Source organism: Centropristis striata, chromosome 1 (assembly GCF_030273125.1).
Source record: "Centropristis striata isolate RG_2023a ecotype Rhode Island chromosome 1, C.striata_1.0, whole genome shotgun sequence".
In the NCBI taxonomy this organism is placed as follows: Eukaryota; Metazoa; Chordata; class Actinopteri; order Perciformes; family Serranidae; genus Centropristis; species Centropristis striata.
The window spans coordinates 3,073,229-3,099,042 of record NC_081517.1 but is presented as its reverse complement, the minus strand read 5'-3'; the positions used below and the strand labels follow the sequence as shown (position 1 = coordinate 3,099,042).

General features: G+C 37.8%; 4 protein-coding genes across 4 annotated transcripts; 1 reads left to right on the top strand and 3 right to left on the bottom strand.

Annotated features, from left to right (window-relative positions):
* Nucleotides 1–4,934: 4,934 nt before the first annotated feature.
* wfikkn1 (WAP, follistatin/kazal, immunoglobulin, kunitz and netrin domain containing 1) lies at nt 4,935–7,983 on the bottom strand. The gene is made up of 2 exons (XM_059331656.1): nt 7,298–7,983; nt 4,935–6,800 (listed from the first exon to the last, which is right to left on the bottom strand). Exons 1-2 carry the CDS (start codon nt 7,556–7,558, stop codon nt 5,277–5,279), a joined length of 1,785 nt encoding a protein of 594 aa, XP_059187639.1. The 5' UTR covers nt 7,559–7,983; the 3' UTR covers nt 4,935–5,276.
* Nucleotides 7,984–9,369: 1,386 nt separating this feature from the next.
* Nucleotides 9,370–15,408, bottom strand: LOC131974606 (ras-related protein Rab-40C-like). Its single transcript, XM_059336989.1, has 6 exons — nt 14,720–15,408; nt 13,620–13,680; nt 13,469–13,529; nt 13,308–13,385; nt 12,289–12,511; nt 9,370–11,681 (listed from the first exon to the last, which is right to left on the bottom strand). The coding sequence occupies exons 1-6, from the start codon at nt 14,871–14,873 to the stop codon at nt 11,377–11,379; spliced, it is 882 nt and encodes a 293-aa protein (XP_059192972.1). The 5' UTR covers nt 14,874–15,408; the 3' UTR covers nt 9,370–11,376.
* Nucleotides 15,409–18,121: 2,713 nt separating this feature from the next.
* zp3c (zona pellucida glycoprotein 3c) lies at nt 18,122–22,312 on the top strand. Its single transcript, XM_059351780.1, has 8 exons — nt 18,122–18,721; nt 18,801–18,907; nt 19,060–19,163; nt 19,789–19,972; nt 20,457–20,577; nt 21,169–21,257; nt 21,869–21,942; nt 22,123–22,312. Exons 1-8 carry the CDS (start codon nt 18,164–18,166, stop codon nt 22,269–22,271), a joined length of 1,386 nt encoding a protein of 461 aa, XP_059207763.1. The 5' UTR covers nt 18,122–18,163; the 3' UTR covers nt 22,272–22,312.
* Nucleotides 22,313–23,455: 1,143 nt separating this feature from the next.
* LOC131986295 (inositol 1,4,5-trisphosphate receptor-interacting protein) lies at nt 23,456–25,413 on the bottom strand. Its single transcript, XM_059351211.1, has one exon. The coding sequence runs from the start codon at nt 25,411–25,413 to the stop codon at nt 23,596–23,598; it is 1,818 nt and encodes a 605-aa protein (XP_059207194.1). The 3' UTR covers nt 23,456–23,595.
* Between the last annotated feature and the right edge of the window lie 401 nt (nt 25,414–25,814).

The window sequence follows — 25,814 nt, the reverse complement described above, 5'->3', positions numbered from 1 at the left end:
CCATTTACTTGGCTGCTGTTCTGCTACCAATTTATTTTTCAGAAACGTATAGAATACATGTCAAACGAAAGATATTAAAACTTATTTAAAAACAACATTATGTACTCACAACATATCTGGAATGTAGTACAACCTGTGTTGTAATGAATATATTGTACATACAAGTGAACTTCATTAACATATAGTATTTAACATATCTTTTGATTCAAAAAGTTATTAAATATCAGAGTTTCTTGTTGCAGTTCTGGGGCTGGATTCACAAAGCTTCTTAAGGGAAAAAAAGCTTCTTAAGTGCCACTTTTTTTCTTAACTTTGCTCTTAAGACAGAATTTAAGACGATTTGGTATTCATGAAGAAATTCGGTAACACTTTACAATAACCATCATTTATAAATGGTAAACAGATAGTTTATTAATGTTTAATCATCATTTATAAACCATATATAGGCCATTTAGAATTGTAAATACATCATTTATTAATGTTTAACTTACTACATAATTTATAAATGGGAAATAGATAGTATATTAATGTAAATTCATAGTTATTTTACCATTAACATACAATTCAATTATAATTATTAGTTTATTAATAGTTTTAGTTGCACTCATTTTAACACCATATTAAGTATATTAATGATTTTTTAAATGATTCATATAACTTGTTGTTTTTTTCCCACTTTTTTCTCGTAAATCTGCGACTTTTTTCGTGCAGATTTGCCACTTTAATCTAGTAAATTTGCAACTTTTTTCTCGAAATATTACTTGAAGTTACCAAATATAGTTCTTTGTCTGATAAAAAAAGTTGTGAAGAAATCTAAGAACTTTGTTTTCAAGAATCTCATTTGTTCTCAAGTTCTATCTTAGGAAAAAACTTAAGAAAAGATAAGGATTTCTTCATGAATACCAAATCTTCTTACATTTTGTCTTAAAAAAGAGCAAAGTTAAGAAAAAAGTGGCACTTAAGAAGCTTTTTCTTCTTAAGAATGCTTTGTGAATCGGGCCCCTGTGGACTATTACTGAAAACAAACCAAACAGCTGCTCAGAGCTGCAGACTTTTGATTTCTGCTGCAAATTGCAGCCAAACTATTGGGGATCATTTAACATTTGGCAGCGAATAGAAGCTTTATTTAACGGCAGACTTTTTTTTTTTGCTGAAGGAGGAGAAGCACAAGTGTATTAATGATGGCTGCATTCCATTAGGAGAGGCAGAACCACTTAATGTTACAATAATAACAATAATTTAATAACAGTCAAAAAATGTTATTGTTCTCAAATGATGCAGTGGATTTCCTAAATCAGAACTGCTCATATCTTAATCAAGCAGAGGTTTCCTGTAAAGAGACTGTCAGATTTCTGTGTTTGTCAAAACATGTTTGATGCATATTTAAACTACTTTATGTCAGATATTTTAATACATCTTCAAATTAATACACAACAAGTGCAGCCATCGTTAATGCACCTGCACCCAGTGGTGGGAAGTAACTAAGTATATTTTCTCAAGTACTGTATTTAAGTATCATTTTTACTTTACTTGAGTATTTCCATCTTATGTAACTTTATACTTCTACTCCACTACATTTGAGGCAACTATTGTACTTTTTACTCCACTACATTTATCTGACAGCTTTAGTTACTTTTCACGCCAATATTTAACATAAAAACATGATCAATTTCAAGTGATTCTTTTAAATAAACCTCATAACAGTATAATAAGTAGTCAAAATAAGCCCTGTCTTTACAAAATGAAAACACTGCTTACATAAATGCATCAATACAAATAATGTAAAAATATGTTTGGTATATGTAAAACAATCATTCTGCATAACGAGTTCTTTTACTTTTGATAGTTTAAGTACATTTTGATGCGGATACTTTTGTACTTTTACTTAATTAAGTTTTGAAACAGGACTTTTACTTGTAGTGGAGTCATTTCACAGTGTGGTAGTAGTAATTTTACTAAAGTAAGAGATTTGAGCACTTCCTCCATCTGGCTACACCTGTCTTGCTGTGACAATTCAAAATGTCTGCCGTGGCCATGTATGTAGAGAGCAGTAGTTCTCAACCTTTTTGAGTCGCGACCCCCAATTTAACATGCATGTTGGAAAAAAATGACCAAAAAAGACACAAATTGACCACAAAATGACCAAAAAAAAGACACAAAATGACCCAAAAAAGAAACAAAATGACCCAAAAAAGACACAAAATAACCAAAAAAAAACACAAAATGACAAAAAAAGACACAAAATGACCCAAAAAAGACACAAATTGACCAAAAAAGACACAAAATGACCAAAAAAAAGACACAAAATGACCCAGAAAAGAAACAAAATGACCCAAAAAAGACACAAAATAACCAAAAAAAACACAAAATGACAAAAAAAGACACAAATTGACCACAAAATGTAAAAAAAAGACACAAAATGACAAAAAAAAGACACAAAATGACAAAAAAAAGACACAAAATGACCAAAAAAGACACAAAATGATCAAAAAAAGACACAAATTGACCAAAAAACAAACACAAAATGACCAAAAAAAGACATTAAGTGACCAAAAACACATGAACACAGTGAAGACAGAGCTGACTTCCAAAATTATTTGGCGACCCCCAGAAATCATCTTGCGACCCCAATTGGGGTCCCGACCCCAAGGTTGAGAATAGCTGGTATAGAGAACTGGACCCTGTTAATTCCTATGAAAGTGGCTCAGTGGCCACTTCCTTAAAATGACCTTGATCTTTCATATCTATGGATCCATAGAGCACTAGAGTCTTCTGTTGGCTCTTCAGGCCGTCTGCAGAAGCTCCGACAAAATAATTACAGGTGCATCTCAATAAATTAGAATATGATGGAAAAGTCCATTTCCAGTAGTTCAAGTCAAATAGCCCCAACCAAGTATTGAGTCATATAGATGGACATACTTTTCACAGGCCAACATTTCCATATTAAACATACTTTTCAAAATTGCTATTCTGTAATAATCAATTTTTTTGAGACACATTTTAGGTCTTCATTAAATGTAAGCCATAATCATTATAATAAGAAGAAATTAAATAAATTAAGACATGAAATGTTTCATTCTGTGTGTAATGAAACTATATAATGTGTTATTTCCACTTTTTGAATTGAATTACTGACATAAATAAACATTTCTATGATATTCTAATTCATTGAGATGCACCTGTATACCAAATAAAATGTATTTTCTGTTTCTTTAGATTTTAATTTTCAATGATTGTTGTTGTCGGCCCAAAGCAATTTGTATTCTTCAATTATAAAAATGTGTGGCTTGAATACGGCATTACATTTTATGTTATTTTTACAATTTAGTCAACTAAAATGTGCACCATAGCTTAAGAAAGTCTACGGCTGGGAATCTTAACTTGGCATCAAGTCGAATTTTGAGTTTCCTTTCAATTCCAAATATCCTGAGATCTTTCTTCGGTGTCCAGCCTCTCATTTGCACATTCTGAGAAAATCATACTAATAAATGCTCGTTAGGACCTATTAGTATAGTTGGTAGGGTAATTTAGATGTAGCAGGCTGTTCCATCCTCATGCTAAGGCTAAAAAAAACAATGTTTGAAGCTCCGTTACGATGTGTTTTCCTTTTTGTGGCCAACAACAGCTCTTTAGTTAGTAAAGGTTGCCAACCCCCGGCCACGGCGATTCGCTTACTTATTACTAAAATTATTTAATGTAACGGCTCTTCTAAACTTTCTAAATGTTATTGGATCCAATGAATACATTTCTGATAGTAAAACAAAGTCCTTTTGCAGAGGTTGTTACGCTCAAATAATATTTATCTGCTGATTTACAGACTACCTAACGAACATGGTCTCACAGAAATCCGTGAAATAGCCACGGATTTCGCTTAACTCAAAATCTGTGGAATAGCCACGGAATCACTCAAATTTCCGTGAAACTGACACGGATTTCGCTACAATGCAAGTTAATATTTTTTCCTATTGGTTTGTTCCAAGTCACGTGACTTTCAAGGTCCCGGCGGTCAGAACAAAAAACATGGCGGACAGTTCTCTCATTTTTAGTGAAAAAATCAATATTTTGACTTAGTTTCCGCATAAAAATGGATCTTGATCACATTTCTAGCGAGAAATATATGTTTTATTTTCTAAATATTCACTCAGTGAATGTACATAATCACTTTGTATGTTGGAATAGCCACGGGATATGACTGTCATTAACTTGCATTGTAGCGAAATCCGTGTCAGTTTCACGGAAATTTGAGTGATTCCGTGGCTATTCCACGGATTTCTGTGAGACCATGTTGACCTAACTGTTATCTCTGGGGAAAAGTATTTTTGAGCCCAATGGCATCACGTGAAGTTGTAATTCCAGTTTGGCCATTACAAATATTAATAGGCTTCAAAGCCCCGTGCACTTCCTGGAGGCTTGATTGTGGCTGTGGCAAAAAAAACACCTGCAGCCAATCAGTGAACAGAGTCCTGTGATTACTGAGACATGTTGACATGTTACAGATCATTTCTTCTGGCCTGAAACACATAAAAATGCTTCCCAGCTGCAGAAAAATGTAAGGTAACACTTTACAGTAACCAACTAAATGATGTTTATAGATGGTTTATAGACCAATTATTAACCATTTACAAAGTGCAACACAAATTTAATCTTAAAATGTTTTCAACCAATTTCTTAAAGGTATATGAATAATTTCAAAATCATTAACATACTTATTATGGTGTTAAAAATGTTAAAATGAGTGCAACTAAGACTATTAATAAACTATTAATTATAATTTAATTGTTTGTGAATGGTAAAGTAACTATAAACTTACATTAATAAACCATCTATTTGTCATTTATAAATTATGAAGTTAGTTTAACGTTAATAAATTATGTATTTATCATTCTAAATGGCCTATATACAGTTTATAAATGATGATTAAACATTAATAAACTATCTGTTTACCATTTATAAATGATGGTTATTGTAAAGTGTTACTGAATTTCTTCATGAATACCAAATCTTCTTAAATTCTGTCTTAAGAACAAAGTTAAGAAAAAAAAAGTGGCACTTAAGAAGCTTTTTTTCCCTTAAGAATGCTTCGTGAATCCAGCCCCAGAACTGCAACAAGAAACTCTGATATTTAATAACTTTTATACAGTTTATAAATGATGATTAAACATTAATAAACTATCTGTTTACCATTTATAAATGATGGTTATTGTAAAGTGTTACCAAATGTAATAATGTGGCAACACGCACTTTGCTGCTGCTTGGTTTGTTTTCAGCGTTTCCTCCTACGAAACCTTACAGGACTTCTTTTTTACAACGTCACGCAGCTTCTTGAGCCTGCGCTCAGTGATGGCTCTGACGTAGCTGTCTGATTGGATGATGGCCATGCCGTCCTGCACCACGCCCATCACCAGCAGAGGGTTCTCCTCCATGGTGATGTTGGGGCAGGGGCAGCTCCAGTCTATCTTGGCGATAGTCACCTCCAGGTGCTTTGTGTTGAAGAAAGTCAACCCCATCTTCTCATCTCTCAGGACCTCATCCAGGCTAAAGCGGGCCAAGCCAGAGTCCAGATCCTCCACCAGCTCCGTCAGACGCCCAACAATAGCAAAGTCACTCCGGCACAAGCTGGGCACCATCTTCCCTTTCACCCTGCAGCTCTTACAGGGTTTCTTTTTGGCTTGTGGGCAGTTTGCATCACACTCCTTCTTGGTGCTGAAGCTGTTGGCGTTGCCATGGCAGCCACCATATGCAAAGGGCTGGCACTGTTTCAAGAGGGCAATCCAGGCCCAACGTGGCTCCCAGGACTTGCAGGGGCCCTGCACAGCAGGCAGGGAGCAGACCCCCATCCCCTCCCTCTGACAGGAGGCCTTGCACTCCTCGTAAGTCTCAAACCGGTTGCGGCTGTCGTCACATCCTCCGTTGCTGAAGGCCATGCAGGAGCCCAGCTTGCTGTCGTAGAACCAGTCCACGTGGCGCTCCCCGCTGCAGACTCTCTGGTCCACCTCAGCCAGGCAGTCTGCAGGAGAGAAGGGCCGCCCCATGGGCATCTCAGGGTCCTCAGAGAAATCATCATCGGCCCGGCGGATGACGGACAGCGGGTAGTCTGCACGGAGGACTCCTGCAGAATTGCGCGCGATGCAGGTGTAGATACCTGTATCCCACACCTGCGCGTTGTAAATGACAAGCTGGCCAATATTGGTGATGACCACGTTGCCGTACATCTGGTCCGGCCTCATGACCAGCTGCTCACGCCGTTCACTCTGTTTCTCCCACGTCACGTCAGGCCTGGGGGCTCCGATGACGTCACAGTGGAAGCTGACGGTGCCTCCCACGTAGATGGACTGGTGGTGGGGGTTGGAGTAGAGCGTGGGGGGCATGGGCTCCTCCTGGGAGGCTGTCGGGGTGGGGTTGGCCGTGGTGTCCTGAGGCAGCGGGCTGGTGTGGGGCCCGGCCAGGTAGAAGCGGCAGGCCACCACGGTGAGAGTCACGCCACGGATGCAGGCCTCCGCGTCCATGTAGCAGCGGTTGAAGTAGGTGAGGCCGTCGGAGGCGCAGGTGAAGTTGGGCTCCTTCTCACAGCGGTCCTGGCACTTGCAGATGGGCTGGCCGTCCCAGATGTCGCAGGTGGCTCCCTGCTGGCTGCAGATGAAGCCCTCGCAGGTTGCCGTGGAGACGGGCGCATCTTCTGCAGCTCCTCCTCCACCACCCCGCCCGTCCGGCTGGGCAGGAGTGCCGTCGGAGAAGCGTGCAGCCACACAGCTGTTGAGACCACACACGTTGGTGCAGCATTTCTCAAAGTCAGCGCAGTCCTGCACACACACAATGCACACACACACACACACACACACACACACACACACACACACACAAAACAGCAGTTATGAAAGCAGATTTAAATGAAGAAAACACTGACTGAACTGATAATTACAAGGATGAAACTACACATTTTCATTCTCAATTAAGTGATAAGTTAATTGTCTAAAAATATGTCAGATAATAGTCAAATATGTCAATCACTGTTTCCAGAAGCCCAAGATCATAACTTAAACATATTGCTTTTTTCACAACTAAAGAAATATTAATATTAATGTTATTGTCATAGAGGAGTAAAGAAACTAAAATATGCACATCTTATAAGTTGGAATAAAATCTTTTTTTACTTTTTTCCTCTCAAAATTGTACAAAAAACAACAAGTGGTATTTAAAACAGTAAACAGTTAATTTAACAGTTGACAACTAATCAGTTAACCCTTGCAGCTCTAGATGATTATTAGTTTACCACTAGTAAGGAAAACATTTATTACACCTCATCCACGTTGCATTCTCTCTCGCAGGTGCTTTGCGCGTCAACCCACAGATTGGAATTCAGCTTGTTTGGACAAAATCCTTCGTGTGCAACTTTGGATCCTGCAACACTTGCACACAAAGAAAGTTCGGATAGTTCGCAAATCAAGAGCATCCACAAATACGCACGTATCCATCCCAGTATATTTGAGTTGGGTGCATTAGGCGAACTTTGATCCTGAATGCATCTGTCTTGCAAAAGTTGCAGAGGGATTTTATGCATTTTTGCTCTTTTGCACGAGTCGCCCACCGAGTAAATCCATTCCTCCTTTAGATCTTTGAATTCGGAATAATATCGGTGTTTAAAAGTGGTCGTCCGTTTTGTGCGTAAACATTGTGGAAGTGAGTTTTCTGCGCGCAGAGAGGAGAGTTGAAGCAATCCAAAGGATCAAGACGAGCTCCCATGCGCTGAACAAAATATATCCCATCAAAACGCGTGCAAAAATGCAGTTGGATTGCATGAAATTTCTGCCTTGATAAACCAAAACAAAACTCTTGCAACAATGGGCAAACTCTCATTCAGGTTCCATTTCCCCCCGAACAGCGAAATAAGCGAACGAAAGTGCACAATGAGAGAGAAAGACGCAACATCAGCCTTTCAGAGTGTGAATGGAGGTGGAAAGGGCAGCCCCTCTGACCGCCCCCACGGTCGTCCAGTGTCTGAAACTCTTATGAAGCAGCACCATGCGCTAAGCAACTGGACAAACATTGTAAAAACATCAAAGAAAAAGCGTGGGGGCCTTGGTGGCAAGCTGTCCCAACAACCGTGCGCACGTAGCCACACATTCCGGTGAGAAATCCAACGTTAAATGCGTCCAGACACAATTTATAGACGTGCCATTCATAAATAAGGGAATGAGTTGTTTTGTCGCTGAGAGCTGTTAACACTATAAAGCCTGAACCATGAAATAATTGCCAGAAAATTCAATTTTTGTAAAAACTGAGTGCTTATTAACCTGCTGACGAATTTTAAGAAATAAATAAATTGCATATATGAATTCTAATTTGTATCATATTTGATACATCAGGTCTTTTTGTGCAATTTGTTGCTCACAGTTTGTTTTTCTCGAACTAACAAAAACATATAAACCCTAAAATATTTAACCTATTAAGAGTTTGACTTTTCCTTTTTCCTCAAACATGCAAAATACATATTTTTTCCATATAACACAACATCATACATCTGCAGATATGAAGTTTTTTAATGCAGCAATGACTGATTCATTCGTGGAACCTGCATATCATTTTTGCTACATCTGGTATTTTTGTGCAATTTGTTGCTCAGTTTGTTTATCTTCAACACATGTATACATCAGGTTTTTGATGATGTAGAGGTCTCAAAAATAACTGTATCTAATATGAGACGCTTGGCTCTATAGGGTTAAAGCTGTTGGTTTTAACTTCACTTCTGGTGCGGATTTCCAGGTGTTTTATGCGACTTCTGCACAAACTAGTTTTCTTGCACAAACCAGAGATTTTTTTTTTTTTAAAGAAGAGGAAAAAAAGACGCCTGGAGGGGAAAAGCGTGAAACCAAAACACACTGGGCGTGTCGCATCATGTCTAGCAAAACATGTTGTTTACGTCCTTCTTGTCTAGACGTCGGTCAATTTAGCGGCGTCCCTCATTCACACGGAGCTCAGAGATGCCACGGTCAGGTGGGAAGGCGTAAAGCGCCACATTTTCAATAGCGTGCGACTCATCTTTGTCCCCGCGCGGCTCCGAGGCGATGAGAAGCAGCACCCCTCATCTTTTCATGAGAAGTGACCCTGCAACCTTTGGCTGACTTTTGACCGCGCTGCATTCATGCGCTGCAGCGACGCGCCGGTGATCCAAAAACTGGCCAATACCGAGAGAGCCGCTAATCAATTCATCAACCCCCCCTCAACGGGTTTTATTGCACTAAAGCACCGGCGACTGGACAAAGGGTACAAAAATATTCCCACAATTCCCCCACAATGACCTTGATAACTGAATGAAAAATCATTGCAGCGAAGCCACAAGTTGATTAGAAAAATAAACACAAAGCAACCCTGTTTTAGCTTTACCCTTTATTTTGTTGGGTGACTGTTTTCAAATGGAGACAAAATTAGAATTAATCCGTATCCAAACCTTTAGACACACAATCATCAAACATGTTCATATAGTGCTTTAAATGTTCTGTTAGCCCATTGTACTCATTGTCTCAATACACCACATAAAACAGGCGCCAGTAGAAAAACATGCACCGATTTATATGCCCTCAATGACCTCATGACAGACATATATTTATAGCCCTGACACTGGGTATACAGTGCTTCAATCAGAGGTGGAAAGAAACCGGAGAATTTATAATCAGAATAAAACTATTTGTGTGGATTAGCAATTAAAAACAACAATATTATTCATTCACTCTGATTTAAAATACTGTCTGTGCTCAAGTTAATCTGACATTCAGGGTTGATACAGCTTAAAGAATACAATTCAAGCACTTTAAAAAAGCACCTAAATAAAAAATGTCCCGCCTCTCAAAGCCTTGATCATCACATCTACTAAAATGTGCAAAAACAATGCAGGTAAAAAAAAAACGGCAGACGAGCCAATCAAGCTCCGGTCTTGGATGAGATGACAGGTAACAACAAATAAATGTGACTATGGGATCGTTTCATTTCCAGTAGGAAACACCAGCTTGTGTTAAAAGTCAGGCATTTTTTTCAAAGAGTATATTAGAATTTAAGCAGAATCCTAACCATGAAAACATAACGGCTAAAGTCTACTACAAACAACCATTCTCAGCCCTCTTCACACATTTTAAGTGGGTGTCAAAATGTGAATACAAGGACGCTGAATAAAAATATATCAATAGCAAGTGTATCCAATAACTTTCCACCTCTGATTCGCTCAGTCCCAGACATTACCACAGCAAAGTAGCAGGAGAATATTGTTTTACATTCATAAATACATTGCATATACAAAAAAAGATCCAAGAAGCAACAAATATTCAAAAATATTCCTCTCACCACTGTAAAGTGAGTTTACAAATTCATGTTAGCAACCAAGACGGCACTTTCTGAAGGCAAAACGCCACAACTGACAAACACTCCGCACATCTCAGTTTGTACAACGTTTCTTCATCAGCACCAAGCCACGTCTGCAGTTAACACAGAGATGCATAATGCAATAATGGTGCAACAAAGAATATTAGATTTAGAGGCTAAAATGGCCTGAGAAAGTCAACAGATGCTCTAACCAATCACTGGTGGAGATGGATGGGGAATTCATTTGGGGGCACCACAGGAAGTCTTCAGTTCAAGAGGACTTTGCTGGCAGTTTCACAGATTGAGTAACTAAAGACTAAACAATGCTCTGCAATAGATAATCGTCTTTTCAAACCCAGCACTAGTCTCCCTCAGGAACTAGCTCTGCTCTCCTCCTGACATTCAATTCCAGCCAGTCTTATTTAAAACATAACTAATCTGAGTTTTAAATAAGTAGCTGAGCACCCTGGAGGTTGCGATAACAATTTTCCACAGCAGACAAACACGTAAGTTGAACACCAAAGCAAGTCTCCCAAAACATTCAAGACGTAACAAGCATAAGAATCTCTCATAAGGATCATAAGCATAAGGATCTCTCACCAAACACAGACCAAAACAACGAGCACATACAGCATATTTACAATTTTAAATACAATAAACAATCCTTTTCCACATAAAAGCTAGCTAATGTCCCCTCCGCTCGTGTGTAGTGTTAACAGGTGAGCGATAATCCTTGTTTCACATCTGTTGGTCCCAGGAAACCTTGTTCAGCTTGATCGGAGCGAGTCTCCGTAGTAAAGAGTAAACGGACGTCCACGAGACGGCACCAGCAAGAGTGAAGACAACAGAAACCAGTCCAGACGGTCCAGGTCAGTCCCCCCAGGGTCAGTGGAAGTTCACAGCTATATCCGTCTGTGGTGAAGCTTGCTGGTGGCTCTCGGTGCTCCCTCGTGGCCTTGTGACCCCTCGGAGCAACAACACCTTTAATGCCGGCCCTACGGGGGCAAGAGTGAGTCCGCTCCTTCACTATGAGATCTTACAGTTCCCCTTCGAGGACGACGACGAGTTCTTCGGAGGGCTCTGTGGAGGCCTGAAGGACTTTGAGCGTTTCAGACTGTTGGCTTTGCTCCCGCCGCCGCTGCTGCTGCCCGACGCGGGGTTGTTAGCCACGGAGTAGGAGCGTCCGTGCATCATGACGGCGTTCATGCCGTTGGCCATGGAGAAGGACTTGAGGTGGGACTTGATGGCCACGGGGAGGGGCAGCTTGTCGATCAGGTGCACCGGGGTGCAGGAGACGATGGAGCGGCAGCACAGATCTTGGAGGCTGAAGACTGCAGGACAGAAGAGGGAATGTGGATGTTACCACCAAGGTTATTACACTCAAAAAAAAAAATAACTTGTTCCCAGAACAAAATAAAATTATGGAAATAATTTCCACCTAAATAAAATGCTTTAATTTATATATATATATATATATATATATATATATGTCCGTGTGTGTTTATTTTCTTTTTTATGATTTCTGGAATTATAATTGTTGTACTGCACAAAAGACATTAGAGCTCCAACAACTTCGAGCCATGATTATGCGGTTTCATTTGAGGTGCAGGATTTGTATATTATATTAAAAAATGAAGCCATAGTGGCAGGAGCACAAAAAAAAACACCCTGAAAGTGATCGGGGCTTAGACCACAACTACTTTCAAGAAAAGCTCTAGTATTGAAATGTTCTCAAGAGTAATAATGACATTCTATTCATATCCGCTACACTGGTGTGGCAGGAGAAATGTCATATATCTCAAAAGTCTGGGCAAATTTAATTATCTCCAAGATGAGTTTTATCATCTGGTTAAAACAAACCTCTTCTTACAAGAGAAAAAAACATTAATTCCTAATATGACAGAATTGGAACACAACAATATATAACACCCAGCTCACCTCTGTTGGGTCTCCAGAACTTCTCCATCCCGTGTCTCATGAGAACAATGCGTGAAAGTTCTGTGAAGGACTCGATGACGTTGAAGTTGCACAGCGGACTGACCTCAAAGAACGTCATGCTGTTCTTTTCTGCATAGGCCCTGGCCTGCTCCGTCGGGACCTGCCTCTTAAACGCTAAGTGAAGCCGGTTCCCCACCAGGATCCTGGGTACACCAGGGGCGTGCTGATGGAAATAAACCATATGGAAATAAAAATGTTACCTGCTGGACCTCTCAAACAAGATTTCTAAGAGACACTGCACTGACAAATACAAAATGGTGTTTCTCAGGGAGGGGAGGATATAGATCAGGGGTGTCAAACTCAAATACACAATGGACCAAAATTTAAAACTTGAATAAAATCGCGGGCCAACATTGAACAAATAAACCTTTTAATATATACCAAACATGTTTTGCTTTAACATTAAATATGGAACCAGCAACGCTTATAAACATACAATATATAACTAAATAGTGCAGACATGCAAAATCAAATTTCAAATAAAAAACACATCAATGTCATTAATTTATTAAATAAAAAATAATAAAAATCGTATGCCTCTTTTCTATTTGCATCCTTCTGATTTAAATATCAAAATAAACTTTTTCAACAGGTTAATAAATTCTGCCTTTCTTTTCTCCATTTTTGGGAAGGGGTAGCTGGGAGACAGCTCTAGCTTGAGGTTGCTATGACGACTGTCACAGAGGAGCGTTTCTGGGTCCTGTCCTGATTGACACGCCAAAACAACAGCAGGGCATTGTGGGATTTGTAGTATTAGCCGTAAATGCGCCGTATAATACCGGCGGGTCAGCTGTTATAGTACACTAATAAGCCTTGCCTCGCCAAATAAAATTACACTGCGGGCCAAATTTGGCCAGCAGGCCAGAGTTTGACACCCCTGGTATAGACACAGGATATACCCACGACCCCGTGCACTTCCTGCATTTCTTTTCAAACAGCAATGAGCTGAATAGGATTACCTCGTCAATTTCACGTATCCAGCGGTTAATGCCATCAAACGACCAACCATTAGTGATGTCATAGACAAGCAGGATTCCCTGTAAAATGAAAAACATGTTGACATATATACAGAACTGCATGACGAGGGGAAAAACACCAACATTGCTTTACAAGTCTTCACCTGTGCTCCACGAGAGTAAGACCTGAAGATGGTGCAGAATCTGCCCTGCCCAGATGTGTCCCTGTTGAAGGAGCATGTACAATAAGTACACTTATATGCTTTGGGTGTTCCCATGTCAATTTTGAATTCTATTATTACTAATAACACTTACCATAACTCTAATTTCACTCTTCGCCCATCCAGTAGAATTGTGGTGGTCTTGTAGTCAATCCCTGAGATTACACACAAAATCAGTTAATGTTGCTCACTCCAGTGGTGGAAAGTAACTAAGTACATTTACTTAAGTACTGTACTTAAGTACAATTTTGAGGTACTTGCATTTTACTTGAGTATTTCCATTTTATGTAACTTTATACTTCTACTTCACTACATTTAGAGGCAAATATTGTATTTAGCTGACAGCTTTAGTGACTTTTCAGGTTCAGATTCAACATGAAAAACATGAATAATTTAAAGTGATTATACTTTTTTTAATAGTAAACATTATAACAGTATATTAAGTAATTAAATGAGCTCTATCTTTATAAAATTAAAACACTGCTTACATTAATGCATTAATACAAATAATGTTATAATATATTTAGAATATATAAAACAATCTGATTGGGTCCATTCTGCATGACGACGACTTTTACATTTGGTACTCTAAGTACATTTTGATGCTGATACTTTTGTACTTTTACTTCAGTAAGTTTTCAATGCAGGACTTTTACTTGTGGTAGAGTAATTTCACAGTGTGGTATTAATACTTGTATTTAAGTAAGGGATCTGAACACTTCTTGCAACACTGAATTTTAGCTGTTTTAATGTATATCACATTATCTTTTGGCACAGTGTGTGTCAAGTTCTGGGAGTTCAACCTCTGTTCCTATAGTGAGTCTATAATAAACTGTGTTCTAAATGCAGACACTGAAACCTAGGAACACATTTTTTCTTATAGATTAACTAGGACCTTTTGGGATGCTTATATATTATATTAAATAATTTATTATGATCAAAATATTCTGGTTCTAATATATGCCAATGAATCGGGCCTTCAATCTAGAGCCCTGTATTCAAAATTTTAGTTTAGTTAAAGTACATTTTGATGCTGATCCCTTCATACTTTTACTTCATTAAGTTCTCAATGCAGGCCTTTTACTTGTAGTGGAGTAATTTCACAGTGTAATATTAGTACTTTTACTCAAGTAATAGATCTAAATACTTTTTCCACCAATGCACAACCGCACAAAAACACAGATAGTGACTCACCACTGCTGTAGGCATAGGGAGACTCTACTGATCCGTCTTGCAGGCTGTCCAAGATTTCTCCCTTTCCAACATCGCTGTCTCCCACTAAAAGAAATTTCAGCAGATAATCGTAACTCTTGACTGGACTACTCTGGGTCCCCATCATCCCACGCATTGGATCCGGTTCACAGAGAGCTTTTCAAGCTCGCCAGACGTCCACTGTTCGGGGCAAGGGACAAGCCAGACAGTCCCAAACACTGGTAGCTGCAGCTGGACGTTAATGTTAATGTTAATGTGACACTTCCCACGATTTAATGTTACATCGATTGTGTCATTTGAAAAGAAAAACCTGGTAAACCAATGTCCTGATTCGACTGGATCCAATAAGCCTTTAAATGCACGTTATTAGCAGTGAAAAAAGGAGTCCAGTCACCGTGGATGCGACGTTAATGTTCACATTAATAACCAAAACAACCTGAGCTAGCTGTTAGCTGCTTGCTAGCTAGTCAGCTAACACAAACGGTAGCAACACATTCTTGCAAAAACAGATGGTATGAAGTAAAAAAACCGCAGCGGGTTGAACTCATATGAAACGATACTCTGCCAAAGAAAACACAACAGTTTCACTTTGTTTACAAAAGAAAAGCCAACGAGTGATAGTGAGCTCTCAACCACGGGAGCGGCTAGCTCTAGCCAAGTGGACTGTGTTGGAACTTCCTGGTAGTGACATCATAAGCTGCGTCACATCCGGGACTGATTTACAAAATAAATTAGATAGATAGATAGATAGATAGATAGATAGATAGATAGATAGATAGATAGATAGATTACTTTATTCATCCCCGAAGGGAAATTCGGTTGTCACCTATTATTATTATTATTATTATTATTATTATTATTATTATTATTAATAAACCTTTTTTTTTTGTTTTATTTTTTTTAAATGTATTTTTACTTTATTTAACTTGCGCAAGTTTTCTAAATGCCGACAAATTTTGAATGTTATCTTTGTTTTTTCATTTTGAAAATTAAATAGATACAGTTCACCAATAGAAAACGTATGTATATTTCAGAATATACTATAGAATATATAGTTACTGAATTTCCCCTCGGGGATTAATAAAGTAATTTTGATTTGATTTTTGATTTGAATATTTGACATAACGCATAACCGATAAAGTAAAAAAAAAACGCAGCGGGTTAATCTCATATGAAACGATACTCTGCCAAAGAAAACATAACAGTTTCACTTTGTTTACAAAAGAAAAGCCAACGAGTGATAGTGAGCTCTGAACCACGGGAGCGGCTAGCTCTAGCCAAGTGGACTGTGTTGGAACTTCCTGGTAGTGACATAATAAGCTGCGTCACATCCGGGACTGATTTACAAAATAAGTTAAACCTTTTTTTTTTTTTTTACTGTACTTAAGTACAATTTTGAGGTACTTGCACTTTACTCGAGTATTTCCATTTTATGTAACTTTATACTTCTACTTCACTACATTTAGAGGCAAATATTGTATTTAGCTGACAGCTTTAATGACTTTTCAGGTTGAGATTCAACATGAAAAACATGAATAATTTAAAGTGATTAGATTTTTTTATAGTAAATATTATAACAGTATATTAAGTAATTAAATGAGCTCTATCTTTATAAAATTAAAACACTGCTTACATTAATGCATTAATAGAAATAATGTTATAATATATTTAGAATATATAAAACAATCTAATTGGGTCCATTCTGCATGACAACTACTTTTACATTTGATACTCTAAGTACATTTTGATGCTGATACTTTTGTACTTTGTACTTTTACAGTGTGGTATTAATACTTTTATTTAAGTAAGGGATCTGAATACTAAACCTTTTTTTTTCTTTTTTTTTTAATGTATTTTTACTTTATTTAACTTGCCCAAGTTTTCTAAATGCCGACAAATTTTGAATGTTATCTTTGTTTTTTAATTTTGAAAATTAAATAGATACAGTTCACCAATAGAAAACGTATGTATATTTCAGAATATACTATGGAATATATAGTTACTGAATTCCCCCTCGGGGATGAATAAAGTCATTTTGATTTGATTTTTGATTTGAATATTTGAGATAACGCTGCTTTTTGCAGGTTCTTTTATTTTAGTTTTAACGTAATTTTATTTCAGATGATTTATTATAAATATGTATAATAAAAATATATAAATATTTATTCATTATCTAATTTGTATTTGTATTTGTACTTATTTATTTGCACCATAGGAAAGGGCAATTACAAAAAAATAAAAATGAAATAAGATTCGTAAGTGCGCTAGAGGTTAGAAGCCCTATATGGGCTTATAAAAAGCACCTCCCCGAGAAAGTATACAAAAATTAAAAAATAAATTAACAACAACAATGAGAGAAAGCAACAACAAATAAAAACAAAAAAGAAAGCAATACAAGTGCCATTTTATAGCACACACACAAAAAGTCAGAAATAAAAACATGGTTGTGTATAAAAGTAAAATAATTGTATTTGAGTGAATGAGTGTATGAGCATGTATACGAGATAATGATCCAATGACAACTATACTTTTCTAATACATATACAAGACAGTTTATTTGTTGTATTTAATAATGATGTGACTGATGTCTTGGTTCTGTCACCATTAGTCTGCATACCATATCAGCTATTTACTTTTCTTTAACTTTTCTTTTTTTTAATTAATTTGGGGTAATATGTACTGCTGCTCCTAACCACGGAGGGGGAAAAATAAACCCTATTTACTGAGTAAATTGAACAAACTGACTTAATTTATATTATTATTATCCAAATAACACCACTGAATTGTAATGAAAAAGAAAATGTCACATTGTGATACATTTTATAGATAGATCGATAGATCGATAGATAGATAGATAGATAGATAGATAGATAGATAGATAGATAGATAGATAGATAGATAGATAGATAGATAGATAGATAGATAGATAGATATACTTTATTTATCCCAAGCTGGGAAATTACGGTGTAGCAGCAGCATTACACACAGAGACAATGACAACACAATTAAGTAAAAAGAACAACCTAGGCATACTTCAAGCAATAAAATATAAAAATACAATAAAAATACAATAAAATATAAAGTGTCTAAAGAAGGAGTAGAATAGAACTCCAGTGCAGAATAAATATGAATATACAGTATAAAAATGTTGGTGCTATGAAACAAATAAGGTGCAATGAACAGTGTGCATAAAAACACATAAAGTGCATAGACAGTATGTAAAACCCACACTGATATTTGACAAATACTGAGAAAGGATCATTGTTCCTGGTCACCTCTCATTGGTTGCTCTTGATTGGTATTTGCAGCAGCTGTGGAAATTCTCAATCAATTGCAGAATACAAAAGCCAGCTGAAACACCATTGTCATATCCAACCTGTTTCAGTGAGGGGACCAGCTTCTGGGTTGTAGCTGCTGCAGAGAAAAATGGATCTGATGCACTGTGGGCTTTTATTATTACTGCTGTTTTGTTCTGCCTGCAGTTATCAGTTTAGACGTGGGTATGGCCCATTGGTTCGAGACCCTGATCGGGAGTGGGACAGAGTGAAGAAGCTGATAAGTGAAGAAATGGCTGAGAACTTTGCACACGAAACCAAATACTTGAAGAGCGCAACAAGTGGTTATTCAGGACCTGCAGCAAAGAGAGTTCCAGAGTATTTGGTTGTCACATCTGCCAAGGACCAAAAAAAAGCTTTCAAGCCAGAAAAAGGTTCAAGACCTCTCCCTGCCGGGATCACAGAAACTTTACTTCAAACTGCAGCACCGAAAACGGCAAAAGCGGCGCCAAAAGCATCGCCACCCAGACCACAGCTGATTGAAATGCTGTGCCATGTTGATAGAATATATTTACGAGTCAGGAGAGAGATCTTTAAGACCACGGAGGCTTATAAATCCTTGAAGTTGGGTAACTGTCCTGTTAACCAAGGTACAAAAGTACACTACTACTTTCTGTACCTTAACACAGACTGTCAATTCAAGGCAGAGGTTGGTAAATGTTTTTTAATGCATCTCTTTTCTGCTTGATTTTAACAAACTACAACCAACACAAATATTTATCTTCCAGAATAATGTGGATTATCGGCAGATTGTCAATTCGCTCCAATACAAGCCAGCTGGTCCAGTTATAAGAGAAATGCCATTTGACATTCCTGTGAAGTGTATATATCCCAGGTGAGATTCTGTTTAACTGTACAGGCTGAGCATTTCATGTGTTGAGTTTTTTTTTAAATATAGCTGACACTTGCAGCATATTTGGATTAAATTTTAAATTGACTTTCCCATTCACATTTTTGTATTTATTGGTCTTCATTTGCCTGTTGCAGGTTCTTCCACTCCTTCCAAGTCGGCTTCTATCCCAAACTACAGGGAGGCACAGTTTATAAAGCACTCCAACCACAAACCGGCTTCAAACTTACTCCTCAAGATGGTATGTTTTGTTTTTTTTCTGTCTTAAATGTGAACTGACTTCTGGTCAATGTGCTAGCATTCATCTACATACTGACTATTTTCAGCACCAAGCCTTTTACCACAAACTTGATACAAAGAATTGGCTGAAAAGAGTGCTGTGCTAACTTGTAAATGCACATATTTTTAAAACTGGCAAGAAATGTGTCTCAAGTCTAAATGTACCACTAGATATTGTAATATACCTTTGTCAACTATGTAATTTGGTTAGCTTTTTCACACCTGACTATTATTAACTCGTTATCAAGCCCTTGATGAGCAGATCATTCAACTCAGATGTGTTTCTATGGCGATGACTTAACCCTTTATCAGGCGAAGAACTATATTTGGTAACTTCAGTGGATATCAAAATGGGGTCAAGAAAAAAGTAGCAAATTTACTAGATTAAAGTGGCAAATCTACAAGAGAGAAATTCGCAGATTTACAAGAAAGTGGGGGGAAAAAACAGTTCAAACTCAAAACTTTTCTCGCAGATTCACCACTTTAAATCTCATAAATCTGCTACTTTTTTGCTGATCCAATCACTTAATGGCAACATGTGACTATTCCATTAAATTATCAGACTGACTTCCTCCACTTCCCCACAGGTTCAGGAAATGAAATCACTGGTTCTAAAACCTACACTTTGGGCCAGCCGATGTACTTTGAGGCCAAGCGCTCTGACACCAGTACAGCAGCTGCAGATCAGAGGATCTACATCAACAAGTGCTACATGACAGCCACCCAAGACCCCAACTCAAGTACTAAACATGTAGTCATTGACAACAGAGGGTAAGCTTCTTAATCCTTCAGAATAGGATGGACATGTCACTTATTGCATGTGTATTTATTTGTACCTTGCATATTCTCTGGCAGCTCCACTGTCAAAGGGACAGATATAAAAAAAATCTTTCCTGCCACATGCCATCACACTGTACAATAACAGATAATAGTCTGGTTCATTACATACCGTCGTTATGCACTTTGTGTTTTTTATGCACACTGTTCATTGCACCTTATTTGTTTCATAGCACCAACATTTTTATACTGTATATTCATATTTATTCTGCACTGGAATTCTACTCCTTAATACATACTCCTTCTTTAGACACTTTATTTTTATTTTTACATTACATTTTATTGTATTTTTATATTTTATTGCTTGAAGTATGCCTAGGTTCTTTTTATTTATTTGTGTTGTCTCTGTGTGTAATGCTGCTGCTACACTGTAATTTCCCAGCTTGGGATAAATAAAGTCTATCTTTCTCCATTGCAGCTGTATGGTTGATAGCAAGGTGACTTCACAGTCTAAATACATCGCTGGAACCTCGAAGCTCGCCCTCAAGTTCAGTGTCGGTTCAATGATCTTCCAGGGCTCCAGTTCATCTACATCACAGGTACTATAGAGAGCAAGTGGAACTGTTCTGTGTCAAATAAGTGTGTAACTTTGAAACAAGCTTATAATAGTTTTGAATTTTTCATTAGTTTTAGTTTTAATTTCATTGTCAATTTTTGTTTTCAAATTCAGTTAGTTTTAATTAGTTTTTAGAGTGAGTTTGCTAGTTTTGATTAGTTATTTTTTGGAAAATGCTTAGTTTTAGTTTTTATTTTTAGTGTTAGTTTTTTTTGTAATGGGGTATTTGTTGGGTGCCAGATTCAATAAGGTCACAAATTTTGCCTTTATTTCCTTTGTCTTCTCCATCTCAGCCCCAATAAGTTTACTAAGTCATAAAACCAGATAGATGAAATTGATTTCATATCAACCAAAAAGGTTTACGTATGAAAAAAGTTGACAAAGACAAAAAAACTAAGGACATTTTCACTATAATTTTAGTTAGTTTTGTAATCACAAAATACAGTTTCAGCTAGTTATCATTTTTTATAAACTCATTTTTATTTCAGTTTACGAAATGTTTTCAATTCTAGTTTTCGTGATTTCGTTAGTTTTCGTTAACTATAATAACCTTGCTTTGAAATCTGTTTTTCAGCAACTCTACATGCACTGTGATATCTCTCTGGGCAGCTCGACTGCAACTGAAAGTGCAAAGGCTTGCCATTATGATTCAACTGCCAAAATGTGAGTTAAAGTAAACCGTCCACAGGTGGAACTACACAACAAAAAATGGGAGTGTTGAAATTTCAGGGTTAAACATGTCAGAGTTGATTTCCACTCTCAAGTGTCATTTAACACATTCTGGGAACTTTGATGAACATTGCCATGCTTTCAAAGTATTACCAACTGAAGAAAGGTGTCATAAAAATAACTGAACTTAAATGTCACTCATATGGTGCTTAAAATTAATGGTGTTTTTTTTTAATGTATTCTTGGAATTAATTCTCTCAATTTAATTGTATTCTAAAGTTATTTTCAAACTATGTAGTGTTAATTTAACAACGTTTAGTGAGTTAAAAAGGACCTCTTGACACGGTGTTAAATAATTAACTTTTTATTATTTCGTTATTTTGAAAATGTTAATTTAACTCTAGAGTGTGGAGCTATATAAACCCTGAAAAAGTGTTAAAATCAACTCTGTGGGAGTTAATTTGACTCCAGTTTTTGCTGTGTAGCTTTCTTTTGAAGGTTATGTGCTTGATGGCTGAAACGAAGCTTTTGTCGACAGCTGTTTTTTATTGCTCTGTTTAATCACCAAACTTGCCAGCTGTAACTTAACTTAGTTTCTGGTTTAGGTGGAAGGAACTGTACGGTAATGATGCTGTGTGCAGCTGCTGTGACTCAACCTGTGCCTCTGCAAAATCTAAAGGTAAGTCAACATCAGTTTCCTATGAATGAGAATATTCTCCATCAAATGTGACTTTAAACATGGTCCTTAACTTGAGTACCTTAAGCATTTTGTCACCAATATTGGCTCAAAGTGATTATCCCTTAAAATGCGGCATGACTCCTTACTTTAACTAATTTTGGCATTTATTTTCTGTAACAGCCTCAAAGATGACCTCAAGTCACTCTTTGCATGTTGACTTGAGCCACAAGGCTGAACCTCAGAAGAAATCCTTTGAGATGTTCAGCTGGGAGGACCCTGACTCAGCAGAGCATCTAGACTTCCTCAAGTACTGGGACCCCGAGGAGTGAAAGTGGTGCAAAGTTTTTAAATAAACCATTTGTCTCTGGTACTTGTTTCTACTGTGGTATGTCCAAGTGTTCCATAACTTTTTATTCTGAGATTAAAAGCAGACTTGCAGGTGTCTCTCAAACAATAGGAAATACTAGTAATTAGTTTATTGCCCAGTTAAAATCATTTTTTACCCTCGCTGCATTATCAGCAGGGGTCTCGGCTCCAGAACAAATGGCCCTGGTGGTTTTAACCAGTTGGAAGTAGTTTCACTGCCGTTGGAGGAAAAACTGGCAGTTTTTGACCCATTTTGGACTGCTGCTTATCAGTACATCTAAAAAAAAAAAAAAAGACAAAATGAACCTTTTCATGATATTCAAACATTTCAGAAAGTGAAACTTGTACATTATATAGATCCATTACACATGGAGTGAAATATTTACGCTAGTTTTTCTAGTAATTTTCTGGCTAAGAGATAATGAGAACTCAGTGTCAGAAAATTAGAATATTGATCAGAAGTTCAACATGTGAGTCCTGGGTCAGTGGTGATTTTGGGCAACAAAAAATGGTTCAATGGTGTTACTGGGCTGGACTGGCCCCATAGGAGTCTATGGGCTGCAAGAGGAAGGAGACAGACACCAAACACAGATGACCTGACGGCTGCTATAAAAGCAGGCTGATCTCCTCCATGCCACCAAGTATTAATGCAGTAATTCATGCAAAAGGAGCCCAACCAAGTATTGAGTGTATAGAAATGAACATGCTTTTTAGAAGCCTGGCATTTGTGTTTAATATATATATATATATATATATATATATTTATTTTTTTTTAATCTTATGTAATCTAATTTTCTGGGACAGTTTTGTGTTATATCTAACCCAGAATCCACAAAATTACAAGAAAAACAGACTTGAAATATTTCACTCTGTGTAATCTATAAACTTCCTGAAATAATTGACAAAAATTGAACTTTTTCACAATATTCCAACAAAATTTTATGTACTTGTATATGTTCTTGGCTGGCTTCTGCTATCCAAACATCAGTGACTAAAATCCTTAAGTTGGCTTTAAAACAGATTAATTTCAACAGAACAGGGATGTTTACACCTGAGGAATGGTCAGTTAAAAACAAACATGTAACTGCTAAAATGGCCTTAAAAAATGTCTGACTACTTCTTGCAGACAACACATGCAAAGGCAACATGGCGGCCATGGAAAGTGCCTTTACAGATTGGGTTTAAACATTGTTGGAAACAACTGGGATAATGTAAGAAAATGCAACAACACAACTTGGATAAATTCATTTTAATGCAGAAATGTTATAGCTTTAAATCAAATGAGTTTTAATGGAACAACTGGCACTGATTAACATAATCCTGTATCAGCATGTGTGCATTTCTAAGCATTTCCTGAAAATGCATCACAGCATTTGTGTAGAGGCAGTCATCTACCAGCAGGGGATGGAAGAGATTCATGCTCTTTGCTTGAGTAAATTCAGCAGGAAGTTCAATAACCCTCTGACTCAAAGGGTTCCCTATAAGGGCATGGTGCAGCAGCCTTTTCTTCAGGCTTCTCTCCATGAAAGCCAATAGGTCTCGTAGCCGACACGCCACATGGCTAGGTTTCCACTGTGATGGCTCTTTGGTCAAAAGCAAATGCATTAGTGCGGTTTTGAAATGGCAGTCCTCCAGAGCACTGCTTCCTGACAGTGCTGTCTGTCTCTTGTGAAGGAAAAGTGCAACATCAAGAGTTTGACTGTGGCATGAGTTTGCAGGCAGACGTTTAGATATGCACTCTAACAGATGATCCTCATAGCTGGCCAGGGAGAGCGTCCAGAAAGTGTCGGAGTTGTTTGTGGAGCAGGGAGTAATGAAGAAATGAGCATCAGTATTGACTCTGACCACAGGATTCATTCTGAAGCTAATCTTCTTCCCTGATCTGAATCGAACTGTCAGAGCACCCGGAGCACCAATATAGCGCATGTTCAGCTCGAACTCGTACTTGTGTGAAATCTGTTCCCACGCTTGTTTAACCGTGCTCTGAAACCACCTGGTAACATGTGATTTTGACAGGAAGGGGGAGTTCTTTGTGCATAGAAGGCTGTCACGAACATCAGTTATTTTTGTCTTTACTTTCTCAGTCTCACAATGCAGCAAACACACCATATCATCTGAGTTAGGAGACTGGCAGGGGCAGCCGTTTGGGATTTTCTTATTTTCCACAAGTTTGATTTGACCGCAGACTTCTGACAGCAGCTCACTTGCCTGATAGTTGTGACACTGAAAGCTAAATGGATCAGGTGGAGCCAAGGGGACGATGATATCAAACACATCCACTATCTGAAAGTCCTCAATCACCATACCGCCATTTCTACGACAGACAGTCCTCATGGCCTCGACTAGACCATCAGCAAATCCCTCTAAAAACTCCTTCCACTTCTTATCGGATGAGACTTGAATACATTTCGAGTGAAATCGCTGCAGAGTGCTGCTGTCTGGTAGAGGCGCTCCAGCAGCGGTGCAGGTCCTGGTTTCTTCTTGTGTCTTTTGGGAACTCTTCCCCAGGTATTTCCTAAAGAAACGTATCATGGAAATGATGGAAAGTGTGTTCCACATGTACCAGAGGTAGTCCTGCTCCCAGTCAGCCAGGGCCTTCTCTGAAGCTTCCTCTTCTGATGTCACAGTGTGAAGGTGAGACGGAGGTGATTCTTCGTCTTCGGAGGTGAACACTTCCTTCTCCTCAGCTGTTTCTTGTGGTCTGCTTGAGTCTGTAAGGGAACCATCAGCCTGGAAGTCTTCACTCTCCTTGTCCAGGTTTCCTTTTTGCTCAGGTTCACTTTTGGAGTTTTCCATAAAATGTCCCCCTTCTGGTGAGTCTTGATCATCAACGTCTTCCTCTGGATCTTGTTTGCTGACAGTTGCCTCTTCAACAACATGTTGATCAGACTGAATGTTTTTAACTCCACTCTCAGTATATGTTATTTCCTGTCTGACAGGTGCCAGGTCATGGTCTAGTTCCTCCTCTCCTCTCAGCAGCTTCTCTTCATGCTTTTGCATGCCCACTGTGGTGACATCATCCCATTCCTTAACCCGGGGGTCATCCCGCGGAAATGTTAGGAGACCCAGAGTCACCACGAACACTCTCAGCACGATGTCTGGCATCTTCAACACTGTCTGCGAATAAACCAAAAAGCATCAAGAATTGTCACAAATAACTCTAATAAGTGATTTCATTAAACAAGAAAAAGAAAAACATACAGGTACATCTCAAAAATATATAGAATATCATGAAAAAGTTCAATATTTTTTGTCAATCATTTCAGAAAGTGAAACTCATACGTTATATAGATTCATTATGTGTAGAGTGAAACATTTCAAGCTTGTTTTTCTTGTAATTTTGATGATTATGGCTTAGAGATAATGAAAACACAAAACTCTGTTTTAGAAAATTAGAATATTACATAAGATCAATAAAAAAAGGATATTTTCATCTTCAACACTGTCTGCGAATAAACCAAAAAGCATCAAGAATTGTCACAAATAACTCATTCATTAAACAAGAA